Below are 26,396 nucleotides of genomic sequence, written 5' to 3' on the forward strand. Positions count from 1 at the left end.
CTGGGAATAGGTCCCGCCTTTGGAGGAGGAGGCCAGTGTTCGACCTGATGGTACGGACCCTTGAAATTGACGCCGACAATCCATATAAGAAAGATATACGACTCTAGGTCATGCGTGAGGTGGGGAGCCTCTTCTGAGTCCGCAGTGGTGCCAAAAGGAAAAGTCCCCTGTAAAAATGAGTATGAAAAAACTGAAATGACATGAAGACGTACGGTGGTAGTTACAGCGTTGGCTGCACCAGCTTCATCCAACATGTTCAAGCCAAGGCCGAAATCACCAGTCATACCAGGACGCTTGGGAAACCACGGTGCGGGGACTTCCAGAGTATCGAAGTGCGATTTAGTATTCTGGGGTGATATATACCATTCTGGAACCGCGTACTGGGGTTCGGTCTGAGGAACCCAGAACCAAACATTACCGTCGCTGGTGTCGCGGTGCATAATTCCACGCCTGCATGCCTCAAGATGACCTGCAAATAATATATGAGACGAGACAGGACCCTCGGTAGAGATTACATGCTCACCTAGTAGTGAATCCAATATGCCATGTAAAAACTCGCGGCGACAAGAGAACCAAGTGCATTTGACGGCCGGGGTGCGAAATACTGTGCGACGGTGGATTAAGGGGTCGCTGGCTGTAGTCATGTCCTGTAGAATGACGGGCACGCTGTCTAAAGCTTGGTGGCCGTTATTGCCATCCGTCATCTCGAGAGCTTCCACAGAGAACCGATCGTCCCGTATGGGTAGATGCCAGGGGTGCATCCCTTCAGAGTTCAAATCATCCCATTCCGGCCGAATGCCCCAGGACTGGAACAGTTCTTCTGTAAGTTTGGCCTCTTCAGGCGTTTTAAAAATACGTTCAGGGAACTCGCCTGTTGTCTCAATCAGGTCAACATGCGCGTCATAGATCTAGGGTAGACTTACTGCCTAAAAGCTTGCGAGTCTCATCGATACGTCCACTATCCTCCAGCAACTTGTGAATATCTCCATCTGAGGCGATCCGGATGTCCTGCCACACATCCTTCACAATCAAGTTGTCCATCTCAGCAGCGGAGGAGGGTTGGTAGGTAAGGCCCAGGATTCTCGTAGATCGGCCAATGGCGGAATTGCTATTGTAGATCACCGATACGACATCGGCAATAGTCCCGTGCGTTGACTCGGATTTTCCCTTCAAGGCCATCTTGAAGCCGCGGCTGTGTCTTACAATAGACTTGTCGTAACCCAGGAACTCCAAGTCGGCGTGCTTGAACCACGCCATGCAATTAAGGAATTCGTCAACGTCGTGATAGATGTCGATAGGAAGAGTCACAGACGATCCTCCCCGAGTGTAGGTGCACACGAAGAGATCAGCACCCAACAAGAGCAGACCCACGAAGTACCGCCGATTAATCTGATTTGTCAGAACGAGTCGCGCGATCTCTGACATATATTCTATTGCTTGCTCCATGAGACTCTTGGTGTTACGATACTTGATCTCTAGCGCAGAAATAACATCTGCCCATTCAATGGAGTCGATGGGCTTCGTGGTATCCATTAATACGGCGTCAGGCTTGCGACAACCGGGCCCGATGGGAGCAGTCACGTTCGCACCAGTTTGGGGACGAATGAAAGTGTTGCCGGTATGAAACCAAGCACGTTTACGAAGTTTCGACAGAGCCGACCTGCCATGGTGGTGGGTAATTATTTGATCAATCCAAGTGCCGCCCTGAACAACGTTGGTGAATATCGAGCAAATCAATCGCATCTTGTAGGTTCGACATATAGAATGCTACTTACTTCGTTTAAAAATTTTACGATAGCCTTCTCTTTTGCAGCGTCCTTTTGCCTATCGTACAACCAAGGGCACACAGAGGTCGACCAATGACCCATCACGCGTCCTCGCAGCTCGACAGCTTGAAACTATTTTATGCTATTAGCGGAATTGTTCGCGGAATAAAAGGCACGTACTTTACTACACCACACCTCTGCCACGCCCCCAGCCTTGTCTTCAAGGACCCCTCGATTCTGAAGCTCATCTCGCACCCTACGCCTGGCTGCCACCATGTCATCCTGAAGATCCGCCGGTTTTAACAGGAATGGTAAGCCATCCTCCAGTCGCGCTTTGAACCATCGCGTCCCATTTTCGTGCATAAGGGACACTATAGCCTCCAAGTCGTTATCAGTTAGGTATGCGTTGGCAGGAGAAACTGCCTCCTTAAGCGCCGAGAGCAGATCCTGATAGTAGCCTTTCTGGACAACGAAGGACTTCACTTCGTTGATGATGTCGTCTGTGATATAATCGGGCTTGGAATACGTAGCATGCAAAAGGTGGCAATTCTTCCAAGGAGTGACATAAGACACATAGCGGCTATTGCGCTCCGTCAATGGCTGCATGGCGCTCGCTCTGGGATATTGGACGTCCGATGGGAGAAAATACGAATGTAGCGTAAAACGCTCTCTCCGCTTTCGTTTAATTTTTACCGCCATGTATGGATCTGCTGCGGCGTAGTGTCAGAAGCGGTGAAAGTCAGCGATTTGGCCGACTCCAGCTATTCTACCTAGATCCTGGGGCCAAAATCTAGGGCTTCGGCGGGTGGATTCTGACGGAGTTCAAAGCAGTTCACACGGGACCGGACCGCGGCAGCACTAGCCCGGCCCCGGCCCGTGCCATCACACTTGGCTCAAATAACCACTCTATGCTTCGCATGGTGAGATTCGACGTTCGAGCGTGTTCAACGTGATTGTCTCTCGACTACGAGGCCTCAGAGTCTCAGACAGTTGTTCGAATTCACGGTGTAGCATACATGATTATTACAGCATCAGTGAAAACGATCAAATTTCACCGTCTTCACCTACACAATCTGAACCTCGTCGTCGTCAGAATCGACCTTCAACGTGTGCTTTTTGGCCCTGATGGACGCAATAGCGGGATTGATGGTGTATGTCTGAGACGTGCGCCCAAGGTTGACAGCTTTATCAATGCCAAACAACATAACTGCGATGCGGAAGGGACCGTACTGGCGATCAGCCAAACACGCACTGATCTCCCGATGTTTGACGGCTATATCCTCTGGAGAGAGCAACGTCCAATGCACCAAAGGCGGCCCACCTTTCCAAATTCTGTGCGATAGGGCACTTGCGAGGCCTAGTCGCACAAGAAGGAGTGGCCCGATCCCTTTCGCAATGTTCTTCGAATTCCAGATGGTGGGGGAAGCTATTACCACTTTTCAAATGAATGCGCAAGGGGCTTGTTGGGGCGTACACTGCGATGATATAGGCGGGCACCATGGCGATGAACTGGCTTGGCAGTTTGCACCCTTTGCGACCGCGGCGGTGTGGCTTCCATGGGAGAGCGCGTATTGCCTTTGTGAGCATGACAGGATTGGTCACATTCCCTTGTGGTTTATCGCTGTCGGCGAAGAATAAATCAGGAAGAATCCGGCTGACATAGATACCGGCGATGAGTGCGATCTGATGCAGAGGTTTATTGATGTCGAAGTTTGCAAAAACCCACTCATAGATCATACTCACGCTAGGCTCGCTGCCAGCTGTCGGGCCTCTTGCGAGCTCGATGCTCTCAATCGCGAATTCGTCAGGGAGACGAGAGCGAAGGATGTAATCGGCCAATGACTGCAAGGTGATCAACTCAGCAGACCAAGCTGCCCTGTATCTGCGACCTGGGCGCGTCGAGATGCATCGGCCGCAGCATTGCTCAACTGGGTATGACGACGCTCAATAGCTTGTGAGTCAATGGCCTTCCCTAGATTGACCCAGGAATCAAAGACAGGCTTCCGACGCCGTCTGCCACGCAGTCCTGCTGCACCATGCCAGGGGATATTGTTGATATGAAGATTGATTGGCGGCGATGATGAATGCTTCCTGCAAGAACCTCTCCGAAGACCGTGTAGAATCCTGCGGGGCATATTTGCGCATATATGTTAGAGCGACGCGAAAGACAGGAGTTGAACCCCCATTGAAGATGAGAGGAGCGGCGATGGCGACAGGGTCGGTCCCTCGAGACATCTCACAAATGAGGCGAGCGAAGTCTTGGATGGAGAGTTTGTCCTTGGTTGGATTTGGCAATCCCTCGTGGTGGGCAGTGGATTTGGGAAGCACGCAGGACACTAAATGTTCGTATGCCTTATCAACATAACCAAGAGGATGAGCGGTCGCAAGCCATTTGCGAAGTCCTCTGCGCCGCTGCGATGCATGGAGTTCCCCATCGATGGCATCTTCTGCCTCCATGGCATTGCATGCAGTGGTGACAGCCCCCGCAACAAGTGTCTTGACATCAGCTATGTACACTTGAAGGGCGACCACTGCGATGATGGCTGCATGACGGACATTGCTAGTGTATGACTTGAAGGTATTGGGTGCCAGCTGATTGACCGAGAGCTGTATATGAAACTCTGCCTTATATGCCTAGGAGAGGAACTCGATTAACGACAGGACAGAGACGGAATGAGACGATGCATGCCTCAAAATGATCATTCCCATACGTCAATATTTGCGAGCGCTTGGATGCGATGGCCGGGACATTCATGTTGGTGAGGGTGGGCCACTCTGAAGGACTGATGGCGACGGGAACGCAGGGAGTGTGGGAAAATCGCACTGAGGGGCAAAGGTCGGAAGACCTTGTTCCAAGAGACTCTTTACCAACCACAAAGGCCTCATGAGACTTGTAGCGATTACTTTTGAGTTTCCAGTATGAGCATACGCCAACGCGCGTTCGAGGACGGAGCATAATTCAACGACTTGAGGGGCAGGTTTACCACCTTTGGTGAGGACGGGCAGGAAATGTTCCCATATACGTTCGAGCAGGGACGTGATTGGATAGGTGGTCCATTGATAAACATGGGGAAATGCCTGCAAAGGAGGATGGTGAGACTTCATTCATATGATGTATAACGGCGGCGTACTTCAGCGGTCAACACAAACAGGTGTGGGCGAATGGCCTCGAAGATGGTGGGATGCGACCAGTAACTCGCCAAGGGCACAACCATGTCTCGATATATTGATCTTGGGCAGGACGCATTATGTCAGTCGAATCGAAGACCTAGACATGAACGACTCACAATCCATTCCGCTTCGCCAACTTCAAGGAGTCTAACTGGAAGATATATATGTTCTCCAGACGCAGCGCGCGGGGAACGTCATTTACATCGATTTTGTTATCGTAACGTTGGTGAGGCAAGAGCAGACTACACTCTCTAAGAACCATCTTATGCGCGGTCTGAGCGTTGCGTGTAGTGGCATAAGCACCCGAGAGGGCAGAAGTGATGCGACCTTGCTGAACATCGTGTAAGGCGGCGGACGGCCTGATGCGATGCGAGATCTCATTGTAGAACTGGCAACCGCTAGCCAAGAGTACAGGTGGCATGAGCCCATTCGGAAAATTGTTCAAATAGTCAAGGTCGTCGTCCAAAGCGTGGTCATCAAATTCATCTCGACCAACTGTGTCGCGAGAAACGGCTTTACGAATTTTTGATATGAATGGAGCGAAATGGGGTAAAAACTGCGTTGCATTGGATATGACCATACTTCCTCAGGAAAGCTTGAGGATAGACATTGACGCGAGGAATATGGAGATTGTCGTCGTCCATGATGATATCAGGATCGATGGCCATGTCATCATCGGTAATCATTGCAGAAAACAACTCTGCGATAGTCTCGAGGTTGATGAGAACACCGCAAGATTTCACGTTATGGCTGCAGAGACCATCAAAGCGGGAATTCGACGACCATCTTCGTCGTAGATGTTATTTTCTTTCTTTGTGTCAGGATCTCGGGCGGGGAAGTCCTCCAAATTCACTGGCTGCCGGAAGGATGAGTTTGGGGAATCGTATATGATGTCGTGGGCTCCCAACAACTCATCCTCAGGTATTTGCACCCACCGAGACACTGGTTTACAACTGGTGACAATGGCGGTAGTTATCACATCAGAGAGCGGGTCACGGTAAAGGACGAACGGTACGCACGTGAGATCCGTGGCAATAGCCATGGACATATAGCGAATGTCGGAATATTCGCGCTCCGCTTGCCAGTTTGCCTCTTCGACGCCTCGAGCAGCCGGGTCCAAGCTCGCGATTGCTTGGTTTTGCCCATACCTGCACGCTATGGATAAAGGTGCACGGGATTGGAGCCAACCGTCATCCTTCCAAGATGCTGGCGCTTTGTGAACCCATTCATCCCAATCTGATACGATGTATCTGTGGAGGGCCTTCAAGTCCTCCAAACGGAGGTTGATGGTCGGCTGATCGCTGAAAGGGAAACCTTCGATTAGCCACTGAAACTCGTGGCAGGGGTGTGTCGCACTGGAGACTTACTACAGGTTCGTGACCTCCTTGACTCTCCACTGCGTAAAATCCTCGTCGGTTCCGTATGTATGCATGATATGGATAGGTAGGGATGATATTTGTGCCAATGCCGAGGCAATAAACATCACAGCCATGCGATAATGACGGGATGACAGACGGGTCTCGCCGTGTTTCTTTTCGTTTAGCAAAGGAGCCTCGTCTGCAAGAGAAATATCCTCGATGTGTGTCAAGGGACAAAATCCCAACCACAGCTCGCAAGAAACGCCGGTCCCGATTGCCATCATCGAGCCTGTAGGGTCAAAACCGAGCTTTCCAAACTTGGGTTTGAACTGTTTGTTATTGAGGCGGAAATCCAGAGAGACGGAAAAGGTGTGGTCGGAAATAGTGTTCGGGAGGAATGCATGCAAGCCAATTGCACCTGATACGACAAGGACAAAGTCAAGGAAATGTTTCGACGCGTCCCACAACAAACTGGGGTGATCGGGGGCAAATGTGAGATGAGGATCAACGCGGAGATTAGTGCGACGCAGTAATAAATTTGCTGCAGTTGCCTTGTCCTTCTTGCGAAAGACTTTCTCGAAGGCTGACAGAGGTAAGGTACAAACAGGAGTCTGTTCCCAAGTACGGCCGGTTGTCTCCTGGCCTTCGCGGGCAATAAACATGCTGTGAAACACCTCTTCCTGCGGTACAGGATCGTCGGATTCCACAGCCGAAGGGACATCATCAAGATTAAACGGACTGCTTTCGTCTATCGCGTTAGACAGCAATCCGTCATCTAGAATATCAGAATCGTCGTCGGTGCTACTGATGCGCCGGAGCGCTCGGACATCAGAAAATGCCACGTATAATCGCACTCAACAGCTTACCTGTCAGCAGCGTATTGAGCCATAAGGACGAGCGTTGAGGCTGAGGTGGGAGGTGACCTGAGAGACAGACCGGAGTGGTGGTACCGTTATAAGGACAGTCGAAGGTACGGACTCCGCATCCGGTTCAGCGGGTACGAACACAATACAACATGCGATTAGGTTAGCGATGAGGGCAGATGACACAAAGTGAGGTCAACAGCTGATCAGACGTCGAGGACATTCAATGTCTCATAGAATAAGGGAATACCAGAGCATTATCAGATGTGTCTTTCTGGGATAATCCCGGCCTTCTTCTACTAGTAGTAGTGACACTACACATGTTTATTAATGCGTTGATAGCGACGAATTAATGTATCAGCAAAAACCACAGTACGCGGCTGATCCGGGCGTCGATGAATCGGTGAGTCATTCGCCTCCGAATGTGGAACAAATTCTAGGCATTTTACGTCTTGAATCAGAGGACGCAGACTCGGACGTTGAACGTTGAGTGAGAAGAGGTAAAAGACCTATCTCACCAAGTCTCGCTAGACATAGACCGTTGACTCCACTAAAGCCTGAGGTGGCAACTGAGAATAGCGATGAGGCATAATATTAGTCATGCCGTGTGCATCAGCCACAGGTGGCAAAGGGACCTAAACAAACAGGTTTCAGGCAGGCCAGAAGGATAAGACTGCTGAACCTCGAGTATGCTCGTCCAATTATCCTGCCCATTAAGAGATGATTTCAGTGAGGTGAGGAGGCATCCCTAGTACTACCTAAGTAGTAGTAGTAGTAGTAGTAAGTACCAAGTAGCGATTTCTTTGGGACCACATTTATGTCATTCATCACAGTGATTTTACCTTGACTGCCAGGACTTATCACTTTCAGCATTCTCACTGCTCTTGTGTTTAGTGTGGTTGTGGCCTTTGACTTGGGGCCAACATCGTGGGGTAGGACTAGGTGTTCTTGGTAAGTCTTTTGTTTTCTCACTATTTCTGCCCTCCAGGGAGGTTGATGCACTTCCCTAATTTCAGGATAACCATTTATTGTTGGATTGGCCCTTAGGTGATGCTGCACCAGCAGAGCTTGGCATGTCCATGGTGAGTGCTGTCAAGTCCTATTCTGGCTGATCTCTGGGAGTCACAGGCACATCTTCTGTCAGGCTCTGAGATGTTGGACCCTCATGGCCCCCTAAGGTACATGGTGCTTCATTTGGCATTGCCTGATGAGTGCCACATCCATCCATCCCCATGGTATAACCTGCAGCCTCTGATGCACCCCTGTGGGTAGGTGATTGTTGACCAATTACACACCAAGTGGCGATCTGCACAGAATGTCATGCTTTAGTTGCGCCCAGGAACAAAGGAGTCCCACTATACATGGGAGCTGATATGAAATTCAGCAGGAGGCCATGAGGTGAGTTGTCATCCTCTGCACATACATATTCACTCACGGATCTAACTGTGCATTTAGGCTTGTTACTATATGTCTGCAAGGGTGTTCTCAGCACCAGGTATGTAGATCATGTCGAAGTCGAATTCACTCAAGGCTTCGAGCCATCTGACCTGTCTGGGCGAAAGCTTTGTGTGGGAGGATATTGATATCTACTCAAGACCATGGTTAGTCAAGATAGCCGAAGACAATTGTCTAGTTGATGCCACACTTTCTGAAATTCTGGCACTCCCTGTCAAACAGAGACACAATCTTGATCCTTGAAGAGACGTGATGTATGTCTTGTGAAACATTATCTTGGGCTGGTATGAATCCAGCTTTTAGATGGACAATATATCTGTATCAACGGCCTCCTGGTCCTCTGTCTGAGTTGCCTTACCATCAGACACCATCATACAGTTACGATACACTTCCTTACAATGTGATGAGTAGGAGTCTGTAGGACAATGAAGACAATAACACATGTAGAAAAAGCTCTGTACCTTTCTCCAGCACAGTTTGTGGGGTCCAATCTTGACCAGTGGAATGGTAACATCTTACATGGTTTTTGAGCCAAAATGGTAACTGTCAGGTCAGTCACACTCACGGCAATTACTAATTGGAAGGTCACAGCAGTAGTCACAGCAGGCCTAGAACATTGTGCAAAGTTGATACTTTGCAAGTGAGTTGAGTCAAACATGGGCACCTCAGGGGGCGCCAGTCAAGTTCCAGTTATAATAATTTAGCAAGCACATATCATCTCCAATCCAGAAAATTTGATGGTGATCGATACTCCAGCTGGAATAGGGATACTCACTGAAGATGATTGTCTAGTTGATGCCGCACTTTCCAAAATTCTGGTACTCCCTGTCAAACAGAGACACAAGCTCAATCCTCAAAGAGATGTGACGCATTTCTCATGCAACATTATCTTAGGCTGGTATGAATCTAGCTCTTAGATGGACAATATATCTGTATTGACACCCTCCTTGTCCTCTGCTGGGTATTGTTGTCACTCTTGCATTCTCCTGGTGACTCTGAATAAGTGCTTCATATTCTGCATTGCTCATGCTATCTGACCCAATGCTCAATGAGTTTGGCAATGTCACAGGACCAGGCCCATTGTTGTCCCTTTCCTGTTTGGCTGGTCTCACTCGCTTTGCACCTTCCAAATATGCTTAATCCTGCTGTGCAAATGTTGCACTATGACTATAGCTCTTCTTTGCAAAGGCACAAAATGCACTGATTTGAAATGCCCATAGATCGTACTTTTCCCAGCATCTTGCACAGTCCTGTATGGGGCTAGGCAGCACTGGGTGTCAGAATATTAATATGGGTCATGAATGAAATGCATTTCATCACCAATGTATGTTTGGTAAGGGAGGGAAGCTCATTTCCTGAACCACCTTAATGAACATATATAGTGTGTCATTGGAAGAAGGCCATGGTTTGTCCACAAAGACACATCCGGTAACACTATGGGCATTCCCTTATTCCATGAGACTCCCCCTACACTAGGTGAGACACTTTGATTAACGAACCAGGAGCCACGACGACGGGGGCAACGAAGATAAGAACAAAAAAAGGAAGCAGGAACCGTCTTCGCATCTTACTGGGATGGGAGGGAATGGGCTCTCTAAAGCCGACAGAGAGGCGCGTATTTTCTTGTTGTATTGATATCTACCTAAATACTGTCTATGTATGTTTACGAGTAGCAGCTGCTCACGTGAGCGCTGCCCACCGCATTCTATCATCTAACCAGCTATTTCGCAGTTAATTCGAAGCAGGACGCACCGTCGTCATCAGTTATATCCTGGGTCAGGAACAACACTGCTCCCTACAACAGCCGAGATACTACAACAGTGGAAGAAGTAAAAGAACACACAACAAACCAATATTTTCTATGCGTGATCGAATCAATTCCATGAAAATCATTGGTAAACGTACTGGACACAAACAGGCAACGGATTGAGAAGTGAAGATCAAGCTTTCCGGCGTTTGGTAGAACTGTTAGACACGGAGCCAGAGGTGCGACTACCTGCATTGCCAGTAGAAGTCTCTGCAGATTGGAGTGAGAAAGTGCCCGCTTGCGGTAAAGGTCCACTAGAAGACATGTCTGAGGGGCGCTTCTGAGATGTACGACGCTTTGACCCTGAATTAAACTGATAGGAAGATGGCACGGATGATTGTGCAGAAGGGTTGGGAAATGGTGGTGAGGTCGAAGTTCCAGAGCCGTAAGAATAAGGAAGGACAGTGGGAATAAACTTGAACCTTTCCACCCCCACCAAGCGCGATATGGATAATGAATACCTATTTCGAGCATCGGCGACTACCTCCCTGCTGGGCGCTCCGTCATCAGCAGGGGGTATCAAGAGTATCATTTCTCTTACTACACTAACAAGCGCGGCGTGGGTCAAGGATGAGCGTTTCGCGTTGATCGTGCGATCGTCCTCCTTGGTTGGCCACAGCAAGTTAAATAATTTGCGCCATCCATCACTAAGTTTGCCGACCTTCCAATATGGATGAAGTGACAGGTCGAACGTCTCGTAGTTGAGGAACCTTTTCTGATGTAGTACAGTGTCGGTCCGCAGCTGTAGGGAACCCATTTTGGCCCACTCCGGGACTATTGCATTCCGCCTTTCAAACTCTTCGTTGCCACTCTCTGCAGGGGTGTGCTGCGTTGCGGAAAACCGCTTAACCGAGGAAGAACTCTGGCCTTTGCCAGGCCAGTTGATGGGAGCCAGCTGTAGTTTGCTGGAGATAAGGTCGGCGGCTTCGTCGTTGGCCATACAATTGCTGGGAATAGGTCCCGCCTTTGGAGGAGGAGGCCAGTGTTCGACCTGATGGTACGGACCCTTGAAATTGACGCCGACAATCCATATAAGAAAGATATACGACTCTAGGTCATGCGTGAGGTGGGGAGCCTCTTCTGAGTCCGCAGTGGTGCCAAAAGGAAAAGTCCCCTGTAAAAATGAGTATGAAAAAACTGAAATGACATGAAGACGTACGGTGGTAGTTACAGCGTTGGCTGCACCAGCTTCATCCAACATGTTCAAGCCAAGGCCGAAATCACCAGTCATACCAGGACGCTTGGGAAACCACGGTGCGGGGACTTCCAGAGTATCGAAGTGCGATTTAGTATTCTGGGGTGATATATACCATTCTGGAACCGCGTACTGGGGTTCGGTCTGAGGAACCCAGAACCAAACATTACCGTCGCTGGTGTCGCGGTGCATAATTCCACGCCTGCATGCCTCAAGATGACCTGCAAATAATATATGAGACGAGACAGGACCCTCGGTAGAGATTACATGCTCACCTAGTAGTGAATCCAATATGCCATGTAAAAACTCGCGGCGACAAGAGAACCAAGTGCATTTGACGGCCGGGGTGCGAAATACTGTGCGACGGTGGATTAAGGGGTCGCTGGCTGTAGTCATGTCCTGTAGAATGACGGGCACGCTGTCTAAAGCTTGGTGGCCGTTATTGCCATCCGTCATCTCGAGAGCTTCCACAGAGAACCGATCGTCCCGTATGGGTAGATGCCAGGGGTGCATCCCTTCAGAGTTCAAATCATCCCATTCCGGCCGAATGCCCCAGGACTGGAACAGTTCTTCTGTAAGTTTGGCCTCTTCAGGCGTTTTAAAAATACGTTCAGGGAACTCGCCTGTTGTCTCAATCAGGTCAACATGCGCGTCATAGATCTAGGGTAGACTTACTGCCTAAAAGCTTGCGAGTCTCATCGATACGTCCACTATCCTCCAGCAACTTGTGAATATCTCCATCTGAGGCGATCCGGATGTCCTGCCACACATCCTTCACAATCAAGTTGTCCATCTCAGCAGCGGAGGAGGGTTGGTAGGTAAGGCCCAGGATTCTCGTAGATCGGCCAATGGCGGAATTGCTATTGTAGATCACCGATACGACATCGGCAATAGTCCCGTGCGTTGACTCGGATTTTCCCTTCAAGGCCATCTTGAAGCCGCGGCTGTGTCTTACAATAGACTTGTCGTAACCCAGGAACTCCAAGTCGGCGTGCTTGAACCACGCCATGCAATTAAGGAATTCGTCAACGTCGTGATAGATGTCGATAGGAAGAGTCACAGACGATCCTCCCCGAGTGTAGGTGCACACGAAGAGATCAGCACCCAACAAGAGCAGACCCACGAAGTACCGCCGATTAATCTGATTTGTCAGAACGAGTCGCGCGATCTCTGACATATATTCTATTGCTTGCTCCATGAGACTCTTGGTGTTACGATACTTGATCTCTAGCGCAGAAATAACATCTGCCCATTCAATGGAGTCGATGGGCTTCGTGGTATCCATTAATACGGCGTCAGGCTTGCGACAACCGGGCCCGATGGGAGCAGTCACGTTCGCACCAGTTTGGGGACGAATGAAAGTGTTGCCGGTATGAAACCAAGCACGTTTACGAAGTTTCGACAGAGCCGACCTGCCATGGTGGTGGGTAATTATTTGATCAATCCAAGTGCCGCCCTGAACAACGTTGGTGAATATCGAGCAAATCAATCGCATCTTGTAGGTTCGACATATAGAATGCTACTTACTTCGTTTAAAAATTTTACGATAGCCTTCTCTTTTGCAGCGTCCTTTTGCCTATCGTACAACCAAGGGCACACAGAGGTCGACCAATGACCCATCACGCGTCCTCGCAGCTCGACAGCTTGAAACTATTTTATGCTATTAGCGGAATTGTTCGCGGAATAAAAGGCACGTACTTTACTACACCACACCTCTGCCACGCCCCCAGCCTTGTCTTCAAGGACCCCTCGATTCTGAAGCTCATCTCGCACCCTACGCCTGGCTGCCACCATGTCATCCTGAAGATCCGCCGGTTTTAACAGGAATGGTAAGCCATCCTCCAGTCGCGCTTTGAACCATCGCGTCCCATTTTCGTGCATAAGGGACACTATAGCCTCCAAGTCGTTATCAGTTAGGTATGCGTTGGCAGGAGAAACTGCCTCCTTAAGCGCCGAGAGCAGATCCTGATAGTAGCCTTTCTGGACAACGAAGGACTTCACTTCGTTGATGATGTCGTCTGTGATATAATCGGGCTTGGAATACGTAGCATGCAAAAGGTGGCAATTCTTCCAAGGAGTGACATAAGACACATAGCGGCTATTGCGCTCCGTCAATGGCTGCATGGCGCTCGCTCTGGGATATTGGACGTCCGATGGGAGAAAATACGAATGTAGCGTAAAACGCTCTCTCCGCTTTCGTTTAATTTTTACCGCCATGTATGGATCTGCTGCGGCGTAGTGTCAGAAGCGGTGAAAGTCAGCGATTTGGCCGACTCCAGCTATTCTACCTAGATCCTGGGGCCAAAATCTAGGGCTTCGGCGGGTGGATTCTGACGGAGTTCAAAGCAGTTCACACGGGACCGGACCGCGGCAGCACTAGCCCGGCCCCGGCCCGTGCCATCACACTTGGCTCAAATAACCACTCTATGCTTCGCATGGTGAGATTCGACGTTCGAGCGTGTTCAACGTGATTGTCTCTCGACTACGAGGCCTCAGAGTCTCAGACAGTTGTTCGAATTCACGGTGTAGCATACATGATTATTACAGCATCAGTGAAAACGATCAAATTTCACCGTCTTCACCTACACAATCTGAACCTCGTCGTCGTCAGAATCGACCTTCAACGTGTGCTTTTTGGCCCTGATGGACGCAATAGCGGGATTGATGGTGTATGTCTGAGACGTGCGCCCAAGGTTGACAGCTTTATCAATGCCAAACAACATAACTGCGATGCGGAAGGGACCGTACTGGCGATCAGCCAAACACGCACTGATCTCCCGATGTTTGACGGCTATATCCTCTGGAGAGAGCAACGTCCAATGCACCAAAGGCGGCCCACCTTTCCAAATTCTGTGCGATAGGGCACTTGCGAGGCCTAGTCGCACAAGAAGGAGTGGCCCGATCCCTTTCGCAATGTTCTTCGAATTCCAGATGGTGGGGAAGCTATTACCACTTTTCAAATGAATGCGCAAGGGGCTTGTTGGGGCGTACACTGCGATGATATAGGCGGGCACCATGGCGATGAACTGGCTTGGCAGTTTGCACCCTTTGCGACCGCGGCGGTGTGGCTTCCATGGGAGAGCGCGTATTGCCTTTGTGAGCATGACAGGATTGGTCACATTCCCTTGTGGTTTATCGCTGTCGGCGAAGAATAAATCAGGAAGAATCCGGCTGACATAGATACCGGCGATGAGTGCGATCTGATGCAGAGGTTTATTGATGTCGAAGTTTGCAAAAACCCACTCATAGATCATACTCACGCTAGGCTCGCTGCCAGCTGTCGGGCCTCTTGCGAGCTCGATGCTCTCAATCGCGAATTCGTCAGGGAGACGAGAGCGAAGGATGTAATCGGCCAATGACTGCAAGGTGATCAACTCAGCAGACCAAGCTGCCCTGGTATCTGCGACCTGGGCGCGTCGAGATGCATCGGCCGCAGCATTGCTCAACTGGGTATGACGACGCTCAATAGCTTGTGAGTCAATGGCCTTCCCTAGATTGACCCAGGAATCAAAGACAGGCTTCCGACGCCGTCTGCCACGCAGTCCTGCTGCACCATGCCAGGGGATATTGTTGATATGAAGATGATTGGCGGCGATGATGAATGCTTCCTGCAAGAACCTCTCCGAAGACCGTGTAGAATCCTGCGGGGCATATTTGCGCATATATGTTAGAGCGACGCGAAAGACAGGAGTTGAACCCCCATTGAAGATGAGAGGAGCGGCGATGGCGACAGGGTCGGTCCCTCGAGACATCTCACAAATGAGGCGAGCGAAGTCTTGGATGGAGAGTTTGTCCTTGGTTGGATTTGGCAATCCCTCGTGGTGGGCAGTGGATTTGGGAAGCACGCAGGACACTAAATGTTCGTATGCCTTATCAACATAACCAAGAGGATGAGCGGTCGCAAGCCATTTGCGAAGTCCTCTGCGCCGCTGCGATGCATGGAGTTCCCCATCGATGGCATCTTCTGCCTCCATGGCATTGCATGCAGTGGTGACAGCCCCCGCAACAAGTGTCTTGACATCAGCTATGTACACTTGAAGGGCGACCACTGCAATGATGGCTGCATGACGGACATTGCTAGTGTATGACTTGAAGGTATTGGGTGCCAGCTGATTGACCGAGAGCTGTATATGAAACTCTGCCTTATATGCCTAGGAGAGGAACTCGATTAACGACAGGACAGAGACGGAATGAGACGATGCATGCCTCAAAATGATCATTCCCATACGTCAATATTTGCGAGCGCTTGGATGCGATGGCCGGGACATTCATGTTGGTGAGGGTGGGCCACTCTGAAGGACTGATGGCGACGGGAACGCAGGGAGTGTGGGAAAATCGCACTGAGGGGGCAAAGGTCGGAAGACCTTGTTCCAAGAGACTCTTTACCAACCACAAAGGCCTCATGAGACTTGTAGCGATTACTTTTGAGTTTCCAGTATGAGCATACGCCAACGCGCGTTCGAGGACGGAGCATAATTCAACGACTTGAGGGGCAGGTTTACCACCTTTGGTGAGGACGGGCAGGAAATGTTCCCATATACGTTCGAGCAGGGACGTGATTGGATAGGTGGTCCATTGATAAACATGGGGAAATGCCTGCAAAGGAGGATGGTGAGACTTCATTCATATGATGTATAACGGCGGCGTACTTCAGCGGTCAACACAAACAGGTGTGGGCGAATGGCCTCGAAGATGGTGGGATGCGACCAGTAACTCGCCAAGGGCACAACCATGTCTCGATATATTGATCTTGGGCAAGACGCATTATGTCAGTCGAATCGAAGACCTAGACATGAACGACTCACAATCCATTCCGCTTCGCCAACTTCAAGGAGTCTAACTGGAAGATATATATGTTCTCCAGACGCAACGCGCGGGGAACGTCATTTACATCGATTTTGTTATCATAACGTTGGTGAGGCAAGAGCAGACTACACTCTCTAAGAACCATCTTATGCGCGGTCTGAGCGTTGCATGTAGTGGCATAAGCACCCGAGAGGGCAGAAGTGATGCGACCTTGCTGAACATCGTGTAAGGCGGCGGACGGCCTGATGCGATGCGAGATCTCATTGTAGAACTGGCAACCGCTAGCCAAGAGTACAGGTGGCATGAGCCCATTCGGAAAATTGTTCAAATAGTCAAGGTCGTCGTCCAAAGCGTAGGTCATCAAATTCATCTTGACCAACTGTGTCGCGAGAAACGGCTTTACGAATTTTTGATATGAATGGAGCGAAATGGGGTAAAACTGCGTTGCATTGGATATGACCATACTTCCTCAGGAAAGCTTGAGGATAGACATTGACGCGAGGAATATGGAGATTGTCGTCGTCCATGATGATATCAGGATCGATGGCCATGTCATCATCGGTAATCATTGCAGAAAACAACTCTGCGATAGTCTCGAGGTTGATGAGAACACCGCAAGATTTCACGTTATGGCTGCAGAGACCATCAAAGCGGGGAATTCGACGACCATCTTCGTCGTAGATGTTATTTTCTTTCTTTGTGTCAGGATCTCGGGCGGGGAAGTCCTCCAAATTCACCTGGCTGCCGGAAGGATGAGTTTGGGGAATCGTATATGATGTCGTGGGCTCCCAACAACTCATCCTCAGGTATTTGCACCCACCGAGACACTGGTTACAACTGGTGACAATGGCGGTAGTTATCACATCAGAGAGCGGGTCACGGTAAAGGACGAACGGTACGCACGTGAGATCCGTGGCAATAGCCATGGACATATAGCGAATGTCGGAATATTCGCGCTCCGCTTGCCAGTTTGCCTCTTCGACGCCTCGAGCAGCCGGGTCCAAGCTCGCGATTGCTTGGTTTTGCCCATACCTGCACGCTATGGATAAAGGTGCACGGGATTGGAGCCAACCGTCATCCTTCCAAGATGCTGGCGCTTTGTGAACCCATTCATCCCAATCTGATACGATGTATCTGTGGAGGGCCTTCAAGTCCTCCAAACGGAGGTTGATGGTCGGCTGATCGCTGAAAGGGAAACCTTCGATTAGCCACTGAAACTCGTGGCAGGGGTGTGTCGCACTGGAGACTTACTACAGGTTCGTGACCTCCTTGACTCTCCACTGCGTAAAATCCTCGTCGGTTCCGTATGTATGCATGATATGGATAGGTAGGGATGATATTTGTGCCAATGCCGAGGCAATAAACATCACAGCCATGCGATAATGACGGGATGACAGACGGGTCTCGCCGTGTTTCTTTTCGTTTAGCAAAGGAGCCTCGTCTGCAAGAGAAATATCCTCGATGTGTGTCAAGGGACAAAATCCCAACCACAGCTCGCAAGAAACGCCGGTCCCGATTGCCATCATCGAGCCTGTAGGGTCAAAACCGAGCTTTCCAAACTTGGGTTTGAACTGTTTGTTATTGAGGCGGAAATCCAGAGAGACGGAAAAGGTGTGGTCGGAAATAGTGTTCGGGAGGAATGCATGCAAGCCAATTGCACCTGATACGACAAGGACAAAGTCAAGGAAATGTTTCGACGCGTCCCACAACAAACTGGGGTGATCGGGGGCAAATGTGAGATGAGGATCAACGCGGAGATTAGTGCGACGCAGTAATAAATTTGCTGCAGTTGCCTTGTCCTTCTTGCGAAAGACTTTCTCGAAGGCTGACAGAGGTAAGGTACAAACAGGAGTCTGTTCCCAAGTACGGCCGGTTGTCTCCTGGCCTTCGCGGGCAATAAACATGCTGTGAAACACCTCTTCCTGCGGTACAGGATCGTCGGATTCCACAGCCGAAGGGACATCATCAAGATTAAACGGACTGCTTTCGTCTATCGCGTTAGACAGCAATCCGTCATCTAGAATATCAGAATCGTCGTCGGTGCTACTGATGCGCCGGAGCGCTCGGACATCAGAAAATGCCACGTATACTCGCACTCAACAGCTTACCTGTCAGCAGCGTATTGAGCCATAAGGACGAGCGTTGAGGCTGAGTGGGAGGTGACCTGAGAGACAGACCGAGTGGTGGTACCGTTTATAAGGACAGTCGAAGGTAACGGACTCCGCATCCGGTTCAGCGGGTACGAACACAATACAACATGCGATTAGGTTAGCGATGAGGGCAGATGACACAAAGTGAGGTCAACAGCTGATCAGACGTCGAGGACATTCAATGTCTCATAGAATAAGGGAATACCCAGAGCATTATCAGATGTGTCTTTCTGGATAATCCCCGGCCTTCTTCTACTAGTAGTAGTGACACTACACATGTTTATTAATGCGTTGATAGCGACGAATTAATGTATCAGCAAAAACCACAGTACGCGGCTGATCCGGGCGTCGATGAATCGGTGAGTCATTCGCCTCCGAATGTGGAACAAATTCTAGGCATTTTACGTCTTGAATCAGAGGACGCAGACTCGGACGTTGAACGTTGAGTGAGAAGAGGTAAAAGACCTATCTCACCAAGTCTCGCTAGACATAGACCGTTGACTCCACTAAAGCCTGAGGTGGCAACGAGAATAGCGCGAGGCATAATATTAGTCATGCCGTGTGCATCAGCCACAGGTGGCAAAGGGACCTAAACAAACAGGTTTCGGGCAGGCCGGAAGGACAAGACTGCTGAACCTCGAGTATGCTCGTCCAATTATCCTGCCCGTTAAGAGATGATTTCAGTGAGGTGAGGAGGCGTCCCTAGTACTACCTAAGTAGTAGTAGTAGTAGTAAGTACCAAGTAGCGATTTCTTCGGGACCGCGTTTATGTCATTCGTCACGTGATTTTACCTCGACTGCCAGGACTTATCACTTTCAACATTCTCACTGCTCTTGTCGTTTAGCGCGGTTGTGGCCTTTGACTTGGGGCCAACATCATGGGGTAGGACTAGGTGTTCTTGGTGAGTCTTTTGTTTTCTCACTATTTCCGCCCTCCAGGGAGGCTGATGCGCTTCCCTAATTTCAGGATAACCCGTTTATTGTTGGATTGGCCCTTAGGTGACGCTGCACCAGCAGAGCTTGGCATGTCCATGGTGAGTGCTGTCGAGTCCGATTCTGGCTGATCTCCGGGAGTCACAGGCACATCTTCTGTCAGGCTCTGAGACGTTGGACCCTCGTGGCCCCCTAAGGTACATGGCGCTTCGTTTGGCGTTGCCTGACGAGTGCCACATCCATCCGTCCCCATGGTATAACCTGCAGCCTCTGATGCACCAGTCCTGTGGGTAGGTGATTGTTGACCAATTACACGCCGAGTGGCGATCTGCGCAGAACGTCGTGCTTTAGTCGCGCCCAGGAACAAAGGAGTCCCGCTATACACGGGAGCTGATACGAAATTCAGCAGGAGGCCGTGAGGTGAGTCGTCATCCTCTGCACTTACATATTCACTCGCGGATCTAACTGTGCGTTTAGGCTCGTTACTATACGTCCGCGAGGGTGTTCTCAGCACCAGGTACGTAGATCACGTCGAAGTCGAATTCACTCAAGGCTTCGAGCCATCTGACCTGTCTGGGCGACAGCTTCGTGTGGGAGGATATCGATATCTACTCAAGACCATGGTTAGTCAAGATAGCCGAAGACGATTGTCTAGTTGATGCCGCACTTTCCGAAATTCTGGCACTCCCCGTCGAACAGAGACACGATCTCGATCCTCGAAGAGACGTGAAGTATTTCTCGCGCAACATTATCTTGGGCTGGTACGAATCCAGCTCTTAGATGGACAATATATCTGTATCGACGCCCTCCTTGTCCTCCGTCCGAGTCGCCTTACCATCAGACACCATCATACAGTTACGATACGCTCCCTTACAATGTGACGAGTAGGAGTCTGTAGGACAATGAAGACGATAACACCTGTAGAAAAAGCTCCGTACCTTTCTCCGGCACAGTTTGCGGGGTCCAATCTTGACCAGTGGAATGGTAACATGTTACATGATTTTGAGCCGAAATGGTAACTGTCAGGTCAGTCACACTCGCGGCGATTACTAATTGGAAGGTCGCGGCAGTAGTCACAGCAGGCCTAGAACGTTGTGCAAAGTCGATACTTTGCAAGCGAGTTGAGTCAAACACGGGCACCTCAGGGGGGCGCCAGTCTACCGTGCATTGGCATGAGGTAGCACCAGGTGATTGAGTTTCGAAGTTCCAGTTATAATACTTAATTTAGCAAGCACGTATCATCTCCGATCCAGAAAATTTGACGGCGATCGATACTCCAGCTGGAATAGGGATACTCACCGAAGACGATTGTCTAGTTGATGCCGCACTTTCCAAAATTCTGGCACTCCCCGTCGAACAGAGACACGAGCTCGATCCTCGAAGAGACGTGATGTATTTCTCGCGCAACATTATCTTGGGCTGGTACGAATCCAGCTCTTAGATGGACAATATATCTGTATCGACGCCCTCCTTGTCCTCCGCTGGGTATTGTTGTCGCTCTTGCATCCTCCTGGTGACTCTGAATAAGTGCTTCATATTCTGCGTTACTCATGCTATCTGACCCAAATGCTCAATGAGTTTGGCAATGTCGCAGGACCAGGCCCCTTGTCGCCTCTTTCCTGTTCGGCTGGTCTCACTCGCTTCGCACCTTCCAAATATGCTTAATCCCGCTGTGCAAATGTTGCACTATGACTATAGCTCTTCTTCGCAAAGGCACAAAGCGCACTGATTTGAAACGCCCATAGATCGTACTTTTCCCGGCATCTTGCACAGTCCTGTATGGGGCTAGGCGGCGCCGGGTGTCAGAATATTAATATGGGTCGTGAATGAAATGCATTTCGTCACCAACGTATGTTCGGTAAGGGAGGGAAGCTCATTTCCTGAACCGCCTTAATGAACATATATAGTGTGTCATTGGAAGAAGGCCGGGGTTTGTCCACAAAGACACATCCGGTAACGCTATGGGCATTCCCTTATTCCATGAGACTCCCCCTACACTAGGCGAGACACACTTTGATTAACGAACCAGGAGCCACGACGACGGGGGCAACGAAGATAAGAACAAAAAAAGGAAGCAGGAACCGTCTTCGCATCTTACTGGGATGGGAGGGAATGGGCTCTCTAAAGCCGACAGAGAGGCGCGTATTTTCTTGTTGTATTGATATCTACCTAAATACTGTCTATGTATGTTTACGAGTAGCAGCTGCTCACGTGAGCGCTGCCCACCGCATTCTATCATCTAACCAGCTATTTCGCAGTTAATTCGAAGCAGGACGCATCGTCGTCATCAGTTATATCCTGGGTCAGGAACAACACTGCTCCCTACAACAGCCTGCAACTGCAATCGACATGGCACATCGCAATCGCGACACATCTGGAGATGAGGAGACACTCACCGTACGTATACATGATCAACTTGACGCACTGGCAGCTAAGGAGTCACGGATTCCAGGTGGATGAGTTGCGCGGAATGATGAACAAGCGCCCTGTCCAAGCGAAGGAGCGAACGACTGACCCGGCACAAAACACTCAGAGGATGGACGCGGCGCTCGCGAAGTGCAGGATCGGTGTGGCTTACATCGATATACTCAAAATCAAGAACTCGTTGTTATTCGGCAAATATAATGATCGGCCCCAGGAGGCCAGAGAGGTGAATAAGCTTGTTGCGTCGTTTAAGAAGGAGGGGATCCTGGCGATGCGAGAAGCGACAGCGATACCGATCATGCTATCAGGCGCCCGCGTGAAGACTGGGTCAAGCCTCGTGGTCAACTTCGACATCCCAGATGCTGTACCACAGTTACAATTGAAGGACGTCGACAATATTGTAGTGTCGTCAGGACAACACCGAGTTGCTGCGCTGAAGAAATATTCCGAAATCGTCACTGAAGAGATGGCGCGTATGGAGCAACGCTGCAACGATATAACCGCTCGGAAGAATCTGAGTCCAGACCACCTCACTGAATTCAACAGGCTTCGCGACCAACTGGATGACCTGCAGGGGACAATAATTCTGATGGGAAAATGGGGCGTCATCGTGTATGATGAAGGTGAGTTCTACCGCTGTCTCTACTGTGCTACCGGAACCGTTGCGGCGACTGGGTAACACAAGTCGTGCGTTTGATGTATCATTCAAGGGACCGCGTGTTTTGGCGTGTTTTAGCTATGGTATGAGTTGGGATCAATTGTCGTTGCAACGGGTCCAGTGGGGGTATGAGCATCCAGCGCTGATTAGTATGCACCTACAGACAATGTGTTAGCGGATGGTGACATGTTGGCACACCACTTATGTCGGAACAGATCCTTGCACGAGTACAAGGAAACTGCCGAAGAAGTGTTGAGCCAGATCTTGCGATTAGTGAAAAAAGCTTACAACAATGCTTCTGAGCATGAGCGAGTCGCGGCAGCACTGCGTGAGCTGTGGATCCAGCGCGATAATACCGAGCGGCAAAAGAATGCACGGTTGACGAAAGTCCTGAGCTACGACCTGCTAATTTTAGCGCTCGCACTGCATCTCCTGCCGTTGGGATCACACTTTCGCCGCCGAAAGGAGTTCCAGATTACCTGGCTCGCCAACTCGATCGATGTGATTATGGGGGTAAGCAACGACATTTATATTCGCTCACATGGTCCTTATGTGCTGTTACAGATGTTTATTCAATTTATTATGTTCCACAGTCACATTCTGAATTTGCTCGCATCGAGCGATGACTTCCCGGACTACGCAACAGTGAGTAATGTGATTTTAGTGGCATTCAGCGATGGGGCAGACCGCAACGCTTCGGTCGAGCAATTGGCAGTGTGGCGCGCTCAGATATGCAACAGCAAGGCCAATACTGAAGTTACCATTTTCAACGATGTGTTCGAGGATGTGTCCATTCTCGTTCAAGAGGAGTTCCGTAACATTCCTTCAAAGAATGTCGGGACCAAGGACCCCCAGTACATCAACAGCCTGGACAATTACTTGCACTACCTAGTAAGCAAGTTGCGCTCAAAGTGGCACCTTGCGACAACAAAGCCCTCGCAATGGAACGACATTACCCGGTTTCACGATAGGGTTGTGGCGAGGATCGCCGTGTGGCTGACGCCTGAGGATTGCGTGCAAGAGGCTCCGTTACCATTGTTGTGCGGTCATCTTCTCGATATTGCGTGGACTAGTTTGATGTCAAACATCGCTGCGTTTGAGGAGGTAATAATTTGAACTACACGCAATACATGACGTTCTACTCACTCTCTGTGTCAGGTCAGCGGATGGTTTGAGCCTCTGCTGCTGCACTATCGCACGCTCCATCGCAACAGCCATGCAATGGATGACAAAACCCAGGTAATGTTCACGAACCTTCGCAACGAATGCAGGATAAACGAGCACGAGACAATCGAAGAGGCGGTATGTGCGATTGAGTATCATGCTGTGTATCACACCGATATTGACAGGACAGGTATTCACTTGCTTGTGGGCACTCCGCGGGACGCTGGTCTTGCGCCTGCAGAACAATTTGACGACGATGTCAGCTCGCAAGAGGAAGAGCGAGCCGTTCAAAGACAGAAAGGAGGTCAACGAAGCGTTCGCACAGCTAGAGTCCGATGCGCAGGACAATCTGCAGAAGTTGCATGCGTTGATGTTGGCAAGGAAGGGGCGAGGACGGGATCTAACTTCTGAGCAGCAGGATGTCCCTGGAATTCTTGCCATGCATGTCACGAACTGGGACTGGCATACTCGCATATCAAAAAATGGCAAGCGGGACAGAGAGCCACTGATCAAGGCAGTATTGCTTGATCTTGTCAAAATTCGCAAAAGACGCGAGGGTCTATTCAAAGATCCAATGGTTGCAGGTCTTCGCACGATCCTGGAGGAGGTCATCGCTAAGCACACGAGAGCAGTTAATACGTCTGGGGAGAACGGACAGACCGTCAAGCGTAAGAGGTGGTTATGGTACGACGGAGCCAAGATTCCGCCAGACGTTACTCCTGCATTGGAGACTGTGCTCACTGAGGACTGTCACACGATAAATGCACACATGCAGAGTCGCCAGGACATGGAGGGGAATGATCGCGCTGCTATCATGAAGCTAGTCGGGTATGTCGAACGCATGCTAGTTGCAAAGGCGACGTCGTCGACCCACAGTCCGGTGGCAGCGAACGTCGTTCGAGAGCTCAAGAAGCTCATACATGTACGTACTAATCTTTTCGCCTATAGAAGAGCTGGATGACTAACGATCTACCTGTTATAGGCACTGGAGATCAATTCTACACGTCTCCGCACGCGAGCACTAAAGAATGACGATAGGCTCGCTTATGACATCATGGATACAGTCAATCTCAAGATAACTCTTATGCAAGGTTTGGAGGACGAGAACACCAATGCAAGTATACGTATGACTGTTTCATCACCAGGTGACTAATAACATGCGTACTGAAGGGGGATCATGCTAGTGAACAGGAAGACGAATCACCTGTGGCTGGACCGAGGCGCGATGGACAACCCCAGAAGTCGACAGCAGCCGTGATCGAAGATGATGCCGGACACCCCGGGAGCCAAGCCACATCTTCGGGATCTGGGCGGCCGAAACCTCGTCCCATAGCGCATCGCAAGAATAATGATAACACGACCACGCGTACTGACTCACACGATATGATCGCTGATGCCTTCTCATCCCCGCGCTCACAAAGCAAGGGAAAAGAAAGAGCGATAACACTCCGTAAGCATCCGCCACAGACACCGTCAAGTCTGTAGCTCGCGCATCTCCAGCTAATGATGATCGCTTTCAAGCGTTGGGGGAGGGCAATATATCTGCTGATCACACTGAAGTAGGGGCGCCTGCGAGGCGCGAGTCCCAAATCGGCGAACATGCGTTAGACGACAATTCAGGTGACAGTTTTTCCCCCAGTGAAACGGTAGCATGCCTGACTACACAAGGCGAGAAAGGCGAGGATGGGGGCAACGCAGCCAGTGGGGATGAGGCGAATAGAATGTTCCGGGTCGCAGCACGGCAAGAACCTCGTCGAAATATCGATACCAACGTCATTGTTCCTTTCGTGGGTACAGCGAACGTCCAATCCATCAATCACACTGACCGAAGTAGTGCGTTAATTGACTGCGAGAAGCGTTTACTAAGGCTAACCATCATTCCGCAGCTCGAATACAAACTGCCCTTCAAGCGCAAGATACAACGACTACTAGTCGATCAGCTCCCAAGTACATCGCGCAGACTGCCGGGGCTTCTTTAAAGCGTCCAAGCGCTCCTACAGGTAATTTACCACTTGTCCATCTGTGTGAATATCTATTTGATATAACATTCTAGCAACCACCCCAGTTCACCCGAGCAAGAAGGCTCGCAGCACTGGGTTCACTTCCACTGCTGGCAACGATCCTAATGACCAATTGGTTGTTGTTAAAGCGAATATGTAACGTATTTATCTTGTTGCGCTTATCATAGCAGAGTCACTAGACATGATTTTACACAAGGCATTTAGGAATGATTGAAAAAGAGTCGCTTGAGCGATTGATGGCGATGCAGACGACGGGCGCAACAAATTCCCTACAAATAAACGATAAACGATTTTAACTGGCTGTCCTCCGTCATGAGCGTCAACTCGTCTCATAGTGCATGTCACTTTTTCAGCATCTTATCAATAATTAGATGTTGTCACTAGTACTTACACCAGAGACTTGCACTTTGTTACTCCTCATAGCGCTGCGAGCCGGATCTGTGTGACATGTCTCGCGCCTGATAGCCATTTGTAAGTCATGTGGACGCGTTTGCATCACCCAGCCATAAGGACATCACAAGGAGGCAAAGGTAAGCCTGTATCTTTTTATTCGCGATGCTCCCTAAAACCAGGCTTCTATTTTTCTGAATCCATAGTGCTATATGTCGCCAATGATGATTTGTAC

General features: G+C 49.9%; 9 protein-coding genes across 9 annotated transcripts; 2 read left to right on the forward strand and 7 right to left on the reverse strand.

Annotated features, from left to right (window-relative positions):
• Positions 1 to 427: 427 nt before the first annotated feature.
• BJ212DRAFT_705062 (uncharacterized protein) lies at positions 428 to 2,609 on the reverse strand. Its single transcript, XM_041343869.1, has 5 exons — positions 1,947 to 2,609; positions 1,776 to 1,898; positions 924 to 1,704; positions 574 to 871; positions 428 to 469 (listed from the first exon to the last, which is right to left on the reverse strand). The coding sequence occupies exons 1-5, from the start codon at positions 2,463 to 2,465 to the stop codon at positions 460 to 462; spliced, it is 1,731 nt and encodes a 576-aa protein (XP_041197897.1). The 5' UTR covers positions 2,466 to 2,609; the 3' UTR covers positions 428 to 459.
• A 1,000-nt stretch (positions 2,610 to 3,609) lies between these two features.
• BJ212DRAFT_705241 (uncharacterized protein) lies at positions 3,610 to 4,307 on the reverse strand. The gene has a single exon (XM_041343870.1). The coding sequence runs from the start codon at positions 4,221 to 4,223 to the stop codon at positions 3,756 to 3,758; it is 468 nt and encodes a 155-aa protein (XP_041197898.1). The 5' UTR covers positions 4,224 to 4,307; the 3' UTR covers positions 3,610 to 3,755.
• A 22-nt stretch (positions 4,308 to 4,329) lies between these two features.
• BJ212DRAFT_1326919 (uncharacterized protein) lies at positions 4,330 to 4,997 on the reverse strand. Its single transcript, XM_041334623.1, has 3 exons — positions 4,898 to 4,997; positions 4,613 to 4,844; positions 4,330 to 4,589 (listed from the first exon to the last, which is right to left on the reverse strand). Exons 1-3 carry the CDS (start codon positions 4,979 to 4,981, stop codon positions 4,393 to 4,395), a joined length of 513 nt encoding a protein of 170 aa, XP_041197899.1. The 5' UTR covers positions 4,982 to 4,997; the 3' UTR covers positions 4,330 to 4,392.
• A 1,077-nt stretch (positions 4,998 to 6,074) lies between these two features.
• BJ212DRAFT_705279 (uncharacterized protein) lies at positions 6,075 to 7,142 on the reverse strand. The gene is made up of 3 exons (XM_041343871.1): positions 6,453 to 7,142; positions 6,305 to 6,321; positions 6,075 to 6,238 (listed from the first exon to the last, which is right to left on the reverse strand). Exons 1-3 carry the CDS (start codon positions 6,955 to 6,957, stop codon positions 6,164 to 6,166), a joined length of 597 nt encoding a protein of 198 aa, XP_041197900.1. The 5' UTR covers positions 6,958 to 7,142; the 3' UTR covers positions 6,075 to 6,163.
• A 4,275-nt stretch (positions 7,143 to 11,417) lies between these two features.
• Positions 11,418 to 12,011, reverse strand: BJ212DRAFT_1261805 (uncharacterized protein; the record flags this gene model as incomplete). The annotated part of the gene is made up of 2 exons (XM_041330210.1): positions 11,418 to 11,557; positions 11,645 to 12,011. Coding segments are annotated over 2 exons (507 nt in total), but the record flags the coding sequence as incomplete, so codon positions are not given.
• A 10-nt stretch (positions 12,012 to 12,021) lies between these two features.
• BJ212DRAFT_705340 (uncharacterized protein) lies at positions 12,022 to 14,002 on the reverse strand. Its single transcript, XM_041343872.1, has 4 exons — positions 13,314 to 14,002; positions 13,143 to 13,265; positions 12,291 to 13,071; positions 12,022 to 12,245 (listed from the first exon to the last, which is right to left on the reverse strand). The coding sequence occupies exons 1-4, from the start codon at positions 13,830 to 13,832 to the stop codon at positions 12,226 to 12,228; spliced, it is 1,443 nt and encodes a 480-aa protein (XP_041197902.1). The 5' UTR covers positions 13,833 to 14,002; the 3' UTR covers positions 12,022 to 12,225.
• Positions 14,003 to 14,197: 195 nt separating this feature from the next.
• BJ212DRAFT_1296376 (uncharacterized protein) lies at positions 14,198 to 18,552 on the reverse strand (the record flags this gene model as incomplete). The annotated part of the gene is made up of 8 exons (XM_041332431.1): positions 14,198 to 15,766; positions 15,789 to 16,211; positions 16,265 to 16,364; positions 16,421 to 16,860; positions 16,913 to 17,258; positions 17,325 to 17,606; positions 17,673 to 18,464; positions 18,530 to 18,552. The coding sequence occupies 8 exons, from the start codon at positions 18,550 to 18,552 to the stop codon at positions 14,198 to 14,200; spliced, it is 3,975 nt and encodes a 1,324-aa protein (XP_041197903.1).
• Positions 18,553 to 21,485: 2,933 nt separating this feature from the next.
• BJ212DRAFT_706095 (uncharacterized protein) lies at positions 21,486 to 22,909 on the forward strand. The gene is made up of 3 exons (XM_041343874.1): positions 21,486 to 21,642; positions 21,708 to 21,901; positions 21,957 to 22,909. Exons 2-3 carry the CDS (start codon positions 21,854 to 21,856, stop codon positions 22,605 to 22,607), a joined length of 699 nt encoding a protein of 232 aa, XP_041197904.1. The 5' UTR covers positions 21,486 to 21,642; positions 21,708 to 21,853; the 3' UTR covers positions 22,608 to 22,909.
• Positions 22,910 to 23,613: 704 nt separating this feature from the next.
• Positions 23,614 to 25,353, forward strand: BJ212DRAFT_705609 (uncharacterized protein). Its single transcript, XM_041343873.1, has 5 exons — positions 23,614 to 23,690; positions 23,750 to 23,888; positions 23,941 to 24,672; positions 24,733 to 24,864; positions 24,921 to 25,353. Exons 2-5 carry the CDS (start codon positions 23,808 to 23,810, stop codon positions 25,233 to 25,235), a joined length of 1,260 nt encoding a protein of 419 aa, XP_041197905.1. The 5' UTR covers positions 23,614 to 23,690; positions 23,750 to 23,807; the 3' UTR covers positions 25,236 to 25,353.
• Positions 25,354 to 26,396: the final 1,043 nt, after the last annotated feature.

The sequence above is a fragment of the Suillus subaureus genome (assembly GCF_016647635.1).
Source record: "Suillus subaureus strain MN1 chromosome Unknown BJ212scaffold_4, whole genome shotgun sequence".
Lineage (NCBI taxonomy): Eukaryota > Fungi > Basidiomycota > Agaricomycetes > Boletales > Suillaceae > Suillus > Suillus subaureus.